Below are 8,690 nucleotides of genomic sequence, written 5' to 3' on the forward strand. Positions count from 1 at the left end.
GGCGTTGAGGAGGTGGTATTCGATTTTAATACGTCGCGGCGTGATTCTACGGACTTTTTATGGCATATTACGTTGGCATAAATCAGCTATAGTTAACTCTGTTAACTCTGACATCAAGAGGATCTGCGATGTTTCGATCACGTTGGCAACCAAGAAGGTAAACGCGCGGGAAATATGCAAACAAGCTTGGTTATTTTTCAGGAGTCTGGCAGACCATGAAAGCGTACTTGTAGCTGACTAGCTATAAAACATATTAGAGCATTGAGCTTTTCGTCAAGGTGACAGCTGTTCACAAATAATGACGTTATGTCTATGCCGTCATCCAATTTCCCTCAAAGGAAACCCTTTACGTCGTTGAAAGGGGGATCACGGGGATGTCAATGTCATGAATGATTACAAGGAAGTTCTGGTATAAAAGAACACAAGCAGTTGCTTCAGTTTCTACTCTACAGCCATTACAAATGTAATTCAATAAGCTTTAACTTGTGGTTTTGATGTGGCTGTGGTAGAATTTGAATTTTTATGAGGTTACCTCAGTGAGTGAGGAGGGGTGGGGGTGGGGGAGGGGCAGTCAGGTTGTTTTTTGGAACGAGGTTGCTCACATGTACCTGATATCCACTAACTTACACCCAATTGTTATTGTTTGAAAATTAAAGAAAATGCAAGAAAATTAACATCTTTCATAGTTTTTCTTGTTATAATTGATTAATTCCCAACACACTTGTTTGACTGGCAGCCAAATTTCCTCACTCAAAAATTCTAAAAGATAGTAATACTGCCAAGTCAGTCATGTCTATTTTAATGGATGAGTTCAGAAAAAATGCATCAACAGATAAAAAAAATGAAACTAAATAGATATATTTAATAGCATAGAAAAGAACTTGCTTTGTACAATCAATTTAAGACTGTAAAGACCGAGGGCTTGTGTGTACAAATGATAAAAAATGTAATAATTTAAGAATTGCGATTTAAACAATAACAAACAGTGTACATATTCTTTGTAGGATTTCGTAATCATTCCTCTTTCAGAGGGTTTTCTTTTGGAAAACAGGGATGGTTATCTGATGAAAATTGAGGATTATTAAACCATGGTTCAATGCTGGGTTGTCCACTTCTAGAAGCAGTGCTGAAGACAGGAAACATCCTGGTATCGTGATTTAAGTTAAGGCTCCTTTCAATGCAGTCTTGCTTTGTTTAGTTTTATGCTGGGCTTGATTAATAACTGTTGTTCCTACAGGTAACCTTGCCTTCAAAGGGAGAGTGCTGGAAATCCAGCCTACTGTGAAATTTCGACTGATAAATATTAACTCCTCGCTCCTAAAACCAAGCCCACCAAATCTGACAAAAAACCCCTTCTAAAAATAATCCCATGGGCTTCAGACGGTTTTCGACACCTTATTGACGAGTAGGCAAACAGGCTTAAAATAACAGTGTTTGTATGGAAATCTGATGTCAAATAATTCTCATAAAACATGATCACTTCTGAAAAATTCGTAAATTGGAAACTTTTGGCTCAAGGAAAAGGATTTTAAGAAAACAAATGGAGGGATGTAGCTGTGCCAGAAAGCGTCCATTCGTGTCTTGAACTTTCCATAGTCATTTGTCTGTAAAGCAAACCAGCCGGGAACTGCTACTAAGAATAGTTCACTGGAAAAAAATACAGTGAAATGTATCGAAAGTTCAAAACACGACTGGATGCTTTCTGGCACAGCTACATCCGTCCTATTTTTTTTCTTAAACTCCTTTTCCAAGTGCCAAAAGTTTCCAATTCATGAAATTTTCAGAAGCGATGTTTTATGAAAATTATTTGACAACAGATTTCCATAAGAACACTGTTATTTTAAGCCTGTTTGCCTACTCATCAAAATGGTGTCGAAAACTGTGATAAGACCTACATGTATTAATGCCAATAAACCTTCAAATAGTTCTATACAAATGATTAGTTTCTGTTTGTTTGGGTTGTTCACAGAGCCCGCTGCAACTAATAAGTTACTCGTGGTTAAAAGAAAACGTGTTGGGCCTTTCAGTCTTTGTTTTGTTTTTGACTTTTTGCATCTTCACATCATTTTGTTTCAACTACTGTAAGTCTGTCTTTGTTTTTCCCCTCAAAAGTTTTGTCTGTCCTTCAAGTTGCCTACAATAATCATTCCTGAAAATAAGGGACTGGTCATAAAGTACCGGGGGGGTGGGCTGGAAAAATTCATTTTTACGAAGGCTAGTTTTGTGTGACCCACCCTCATATTTTTGCAGAATAATGCATGGCCCACCCATATTTTTCAGGTAAAAAATGAAATGACCCACCCCTAGTAAATAAAGGTAAGACTATACATAAAACTAGACAAATTAGAGGACAAGTATGATAGAGGAAGGAGCACACATGCACAAAGTCTTGTTTTTGAAGTTTATCATTGCATGAGATCTATTTTTGTTGAAATACCTGAAATGATTTTGAGAAGATAATGTGCATCTAATATGTATCATTAATAACCACATGGAATCATAGTTGTTCATTTTAATGGATGCGAGTGAACTTGCCCTTTTCTTGATAGAATGTGTAGTTCCAGAAAATATCCTTACCCCACCCATGGAGGGAATTCAAGATTCTGGAGGGGATGGTGGTAAGAGAAAGAACAAAATTACAGAGATTGTATGAAAGAAACTTGGAAGTTCCTGGCGGTAGGGCGTCCTTTTATAAATTCCCTCTGTGATGGGGGATGGATATTTTCTGAAACTACACAATTATAATTTGTGCTTTTACTGTTAATACATTTCACAGTTTTACTGGCAAAAGGCACCATTTGATGCAAAACATGTGCAAAAATATTATGTGCCCCACCCCTTTAATGATGCATGGTTTTTGCTAGCCCACCCCTTTTTACATGCATGAAAACAGTGACCCATCCCCCCTTTTTTTCCAGCCCACCCCCCCCTGTACTTTATGACCAGTCCCTAAGCACCCTGAAAAAGGGCCCATGTGGAAAAAGTCATTTGAATGGACAATGTATAAGCCCAGGGCCTTAACTTTCAAAATTAGTGTTAAGCTTTCTTTGAAACCAATGCATTCAAATGCAGTTAGCATTGTATTCACTTACATCTTTTATGTTTCTAGGACTAATAAATTGGCGATGGCATTCAGGTGTGAGACTATACACATGTAATACTAAACTCAAACTTAAATTGCTTCAAAGGATATGATATGGCATTCTTCATTTTGAAGTGCTTCCTGTGACTGTTCTCTTGTGGCAACTGCATATGAGGGTATACTGAAAGGTCCTGACAGTATCTGAGGGAGCTAGCCAAATAAAAAAATAAAATATTTAAGAACAGGGAATGTGCACTATAAACCATGCACGCCTGCTTGGAAGTTATGGAACTAATATTTTTACAGAAACTTGCTCAGCTTTTAACATTCTGTGTATCAGTAAATTGTTCTTAAATTCTTTCAAGGAAATAAAAATATATAAATATAAATTGAATTTCAAAGTAATTTATTGCTAATGTGACGTGGCTCCTGGTGATGTTAATATTTATGGTAAGTACGTCCAGCTTCACCAGTATTTCCATTCATAATAACCCTTTGGATTCATTCTGTTTAGTCATCCTGTGCAAAGAGTAAGTCATTGCATTATCTTACAATTACATAGACTTGAATTACACCACAAATTACCTGATGATAACCCTTAAATAAATCAGCCACCACACCATTTTCACTGCTCTGTATTAAAGTTGGTAGTTGCCATGGCCATTCTGAAATTTCACTCTGCAGCTCCCCGAAGTCATTGAGTAAAGTAGGGGTGCTAGGAACACATTGAGGTCCATTACTTTCAGGGGGGAAAGGATCTTCATCAACTGTACAGGAGGGAGAAGAAATGTCATCTGTTGGATGTGGGAGAAGCCTGGAGACAAGAAAAAACATTAATATTACTAGTCATGTGTAATTTTCAAACATAAAACTATTTCAGTTTGTTTGCCATACATAGCAGTTTTAAATATTAATTGATATGTTACTTTTTATCAACCAATCATTCATCTGTTCTAAGAGTTGCACAGAATAGATGCAGCTTGATGTTGCATTAAGTCAACTCAGTATTACCCTGTGCAGTACCAATTTGGCTACTTTTTTAAAAAAAAAATGCCCATGGATTAATATAATTTTTATTTAATTCTCATGGGACACTTGTTTGGGTGGAACATACTGTCTGTGCCAAATATAGAGTAGATTAAAACTGATAATGCAACACTTGACCACTGTTAATATAAACTTTTAGTACAGAATAATCAAGGTTATACATTAATATGACCTCAGAGTCTGAGGCACTTTTTTGTTTGTTATCCAATCTTTTCATGAGTCACATTGACTGACTGCTATAGTCCATTTTACTCATTATTGAAAATTATGGGCTGGTACCAAAGAGTGAATGCTTTAATACTTACCAGTTAAATTCTGCGTGCTTTCTTTTTAGCTGTGCCACATGAGCTGTAACATCAAAACCATACTGACTGTGACGTGGGGTGTGAACATTTTTGGAACGTTTCTGTTTTCTTTTCTTCAGTTTAGAAGGGTGTGGTAGACTTTGCATTGATGGAACTGAGGCATCGAGCTTGGAAGAACCTCTTGTTACAAGTTTGCTACAAACCTATAAAGAAAATCATGGAATGGCAATTATTTAATTAACTTATTAGGCCTGCCCTGGAGTACTGACAAATGTTTTATACAGGGAGACTGACTCGCCCGAAGGACTAAACCCTTACCCTTTTATATACCATTTTTGACAGGAAAGGTGCCCCTTTCACGTACCTAAATGACACTATTTTGTTTTTTATAAGGTCTATTTCAGATGTTTTGAAGTTCCCTTTAAAATACAATTTTATAAGACAGTTTTCCCTATCCTTTTGTATACTTCATCTCATGATCATGCAACTCCCACCCTTTTAAATACAGTCGACTCCCGATAACTCAAACCCTCGCTAGCTCGAACCTCCTGCTAACTCGAACCAATTTTCGTTTCTCTTCAGGTCATTTCCTATATAATTTTACCCTCCATAATTCGAACTCCCAATAACTCCAACCTTTTCCAATTTACTTTGAAGGTTCCCGTTATCGGGAGTCAACTGTACCTCCAGCCTGAAAAAGGCACCCCTTTTGGGCAGAGGCTTCCCTATGGTCCATTTAGGAAGCACCCCCACCCCCCCCCCCCCTGCCTAATAGGACCTTGCTGTGTAGTACGTTTTACAAAGTGGCTAAGAAATTATGACCACTAGAATTTTTTCTGGAATGGTAACAGTATTTATGTGGAGGATTTTTCTCAGTTGTAGTATGATAATATGTGTGATTAGTTGCAGTCAAAAATAAACGTTTCAGCATTAATTCTTTGTGTTCATGTTTTTACCTATTTACACATTTCTAATAGACGGTGATGACAAAGGGTCGGTTACTAAAAGACAGTTTAGATGGTGTTTAACAAAACCATGTTATGAGCCATTTTCAACTTTGCCAACAGTCATATCTAAACATTGTCTGCTGCTGATGGTAACAAGAAGGCTTAATGCATCCCAGATGCAGATATCATTTTCAATAAAGTAACACTTAAGACTTAAGTGCACTGTGTAGATGTCCTAAAAGATGTCAAATAGTTGCATGCGTTACTTGAGTATGATACCAGCATAAAAATCGAGGGAAAAAATGTTATGTCTCACCCCAACAGGCATCTCGTGTGTATCTCTTGTAAATTCGCTGATAAAAAAAAAAACATAACAGACATTCATGAAGCAGCACAATTGTGTTGGTTTCCTTGTTCAGTTAACCATTTCAAATAAAGGCTATACTTGGTTTACCTACTCAGTTCGTCCATCGATTTCCACAGTAAATTTTCTTTTAGAGCATCAATGTCCATGGATTTCTCCTGCCTTCTAACAGTTTGCGAACTTCTGTTAAGTGAAACCAGTGTTACGTTCAAACCGGATGCATGCAACAATTTTGGGAATCAACCGTTTTTCTCTTAATTTAATCTAATACGATTAACTTACGGTTGAGTGAAGTTAATAGCTACATGTAAAACAACCGAGTAAAAAAGTTGATTACCTTGCAGAGGGAATAACTGACCAGCTAGCTGCGTGGCTATCTAATTCATCCATTTCGTCATTTTCTGAATCGTTGGCCATCCCCTGCGCATTTAACCTTTGATTAAGATCTTAAGAAACCCTGGCTTCCTTCTGGTCATGCAGGTAAACATACGATGCATTTGTTTGGTTTGTTTTAAAAAGATCACTTTGAAGTGTTTTGGGCTGTGGCGGCGTGCATCCCGTTTCGCGCCGAAATTTTCCCGCCATTTCTGGTCATGCCTAAGGGAGAACGAAGTTTATGGAGGCACTCGTAATGACCCACCTAAACTGTTCTAGAACGAAGAACGAAACATCTTACCTTACAGACAAATTGTAATTATAATTGAAAACTTTCTTTTGTGGTTATAGACTTTTTCCTTTATTTGGTGGCTCCTAAAAGAACCGTTTTGATTAAGGCGATAGGTATATTAATTCTCTAACAGCTCCTCCTCCTCTTTGGTCTTCTTCCCTTTCTTCCTTTTCGCTTGCGTGAGCAGAACGGAGTGAATATGTGGCAGTACTCCACCGCTAGGCACAATCACCTGTGGAGTTAACCGCATAAGTTCCTCGTCGCTACGAATGGCGAGTACAATGGAGCGAGGATTAATTGTCCGTCTCTTGATGTCCCGGGCCGCATTGCCACTCAACTCGAGTACTTCCGCAACCAAATACTCGAGAACCGCCGCCAAGTACACGGGCGCTCCGGCTGCGATACGTTTGGAGTACCTCCCTTGGCGTAAGTATCTGTGTATTCGGCTTACTGGAAACTGTAGGCCTGCTCTAGCTGCGCGGCTTACCCCAGAGGCCGTACTATGAAATTTCTTCTTCGATTTGCCGACAACCTTGCTGCTACTGTGGGAAGACACCATTCTCCCGATGAGTAGGCCCGATTTCTTCTAACAACAACGGCAGCAAAGATTGAGTAGGTAGTAAAAATACTGCCAAAGGTAAATGAATTTATATAATCGGGCTGGATCGAGTTTATCCAATGGAAAAAATGTATACATTCGGTTGTCAGTAATGTACATTTTGTTCCCACTGCAGTCCGCAATCGCACACGAGCAGAAATTAAAAGAAAAATGTTCACAGTTCAATGGCAGAAAATAGGTGATAATTACGTCAAATTTTTTGCCCTTGACGTTCCTCCCACTAAAGTTTGAAACTTTCATGAAGCAGAATTAACTGTTGCTGCCAAAGGCTCCGGCCAAACCAAACATCTGTAAATTGAAATACGCCAAAGCAAATTAACCGCAGTCAGCTTGTTGTATTTGGAAATAAAAGACTCGCGTTACGTGACAAAAGCCTATGAAAAGGTAGAAGACAGTTTATTTTAGGGATGGACCATTTTATTTTTTTTGTCATCTATTTTTGTTATTCTCGGAGACCCAGAGCCAGTGATGACTGAGTGGCGACGACGAAAAAATCGAAACAAGTGGCAAAATATTCGACGATGAAAAGTAGGCTGGCTGAAAAGTTTCCCTTTTTCCTCGATCGTCCCAACTCGTCATAGACCGATGCTTTTGTGTAGTCCAGTACTTTGATCCTGGAAATGAAAACTGTTTTCAATCCAAGTTTTAAAATGTTTTGTCCCTATGAGCCAGTATCCCAAATCCGCTTGCCAAAGGTGGTTTCGGTCTGTGGGTTGCCTCTTGAAACTATTTTCCCGACCAAAGTATGTAATTTTAATCATAATCCGATTATCATCATTATCGACATCATCGTCGTCGTCGTTATCGTTATCGTCGTCACAATCTTTATTCGTACACGAAGTCGTATAATGATTACATCAAATGATCTTCCTAGTAGCAATGTAAAAAACAACATTACACTGAACACATAAAACACTTAAAACATTTTATTTCCTCGTCGTGAATCCGGCAGCCAGTGCAGCTGGCGATAGCCTCCCACGCAGGCGTTTTTAGGAGTCTCGTATTAGTCCTCCACACAAACATGTAGAGGAGGAAGTAATACGAGTCCCTTAAAATTGACTGCAAGGGAGGCTAAGCTGGCGAGAGATCTTTTCCTGCTGCTGAAGACTTATAACGTGACTTCGACGGTCGACGATGACACACTGGTAAGCAGGGGCACCCAATTGCAACGGATCGTTTCGATAAATTATCTGTTCGGAAGGCCCTTAATCCCCTACAATTTTCTAAAGGGAATTTTCACTTCGTACGTTCATGATATGGGAAATTTAAGGCCTAGGTTTTCGGATTGATAAAAATTTGGTTTCGGGTACCGAAGAAAGGTCAGCTAAGATTTTCGGAAAGGAAATAAGACCTAAGGTTTTCGAAAAATGGGCAAAAATGCGCTAGTAATTTCGAAAAGACTCAAGTTCCCCTAGAATGACCGAACAGATAAAAATATTATAGCACGGCCTGAAATGAACCTACAGAGCTTTAAAGGCACTCTAGATAGTCTAAAATTGTGTTTCAAAGGATTTGAGAGAAAACTGTCGTTGGGTATCCCTGTGGTAAGGTTCAGCAATCTGACAGCATCCGTTCGTTCGTTCATTCGTTCGTTCGTTCATTCCTTCATTCAATCATTCATTCATTCATCCATCCACCTTAATCGGCCTGTTGTCTATT

The 8,690-nt window shown here is 38.6% G+C and overlaps 2 protein-coding genes and 1 long non-coding RNA gene across 4 annotated transcripts; 1 reads left to right on the forward strand and 2 right to left on the reverse strand.

Annotated features, from left to right (window-relative positions):
• Nucleotides 1-20: 20 nt before the first annotated feature.
• LOC146488213 (uncharacterized) lies at nucleotides 21-3,659 on the forward strand. Its single transcript, XR_014867064.1, has 3 exons — nucleotides 21-157; nucleotides 1,052-1,147; nucleotides 3,189-3,659. It is a non-coding gene; the product is annotated as an uncharacterized LOC146488213 (long non-coding RNA).
• On the reverse strand, nucleotides 843-7,375 carry LOC146488214 (uncharacterized). 2 transcript variants are annotated; one of them, XM_085122112.1, is made up of 7 exons: nucleotides 6,083-7,375; nucleotides 5,836-5,928; nucleotides 5,698-5,734; nucleotides 4,435-4,637; nucleotides 3,668-3,896; nucleotides 3,194-3,292; nucleotides 843-1,152 (listed from the first exon to the last, which is right to left on the reverse strand). In XM_085122112.1, exons 1-7 carry the CDS (start codon nucleotides 6,160-6,162, stop codon nucleotides 1,015-1,017), a joined length of 879 nt encoding a protein of 292 aa, XP_084978238.1. In that variant the 5' UTR covers nucleotides 6,163-7,375; the 3' UTR covers nucleotides 843-1,014. The 2 variants fall into 2 exon arrangements, 1 of the variants encoding a protein (XP_084978238.1); XR_014867027.1 differs by having other exon boundaries at nucleotides 1,147-2,163; nucleotides 2,958-3,292; nucleotides 6,083-7,317.
• LOC146488215 (histone H2A-like) lies at nucleotides 6,531-6,971 on the reverse strand. The gene has a single exon (XM_085120688.1). The coding sequence runs from the start codon at nucleotides 6,969-6,971 to the stop codon at nucleotides 6,531-6,533; it is 441 nt and encodes a 146-aa protein (XP_084976814.1).
• Nucleotides 7,376-8,690: the final 1,315 nt, after the last annotated feature.

This window comes from Pavona decussata, unplaced genomic scaffold (genome assembly GCF_977016875.1).
Source record: "Pavona decussata unplaced genomic scaffold, jaPavDecu1.1 SCAFFOLD_11, whole genome shotgun sequence".
NCBI classification, from domain to species: Eukaryota; Metazoa; Cnidaria; class Anthozoa; order Scleractinia; family Agariciidae; genus Pavona; species Pavona decussata.

What these genes read in the sequence shown, in the direction of transcription:
- LOC146488214 (XM_085122112.1), bottom strand. Translation starts at nt 6,162, where the DNA reads ATGGCCAACGATTCAGAAAATGACGAAATGGATGAATTAGATAGCCAC. An exon ending in TCGATGGACGAACTGAGTAG is followed by an intron (nt 5,735 to 5,835) that starts GTAAACCAAGTA and finishes TTTTTTTATCAG; the next exon opens with CGAATTTACAAGAGATACAC. An exon ending in AAAATGAAGAATGCCATATC is followed by an intron (nt 1,153 to 3,193) that starts ATATCCTTTGAA and finishes AACTTAAATCAC; the next exon opens with GATACCAGGATGTTTCCTGT.
- LOC146488215 (XM_085120688.1), bottom strand. Translation starts at nt 6,971, where the DNA reads ATGGTGTCTTCCCACAGTAGCAGCAAGGTTGTCGGCAAATCGAAGAAG.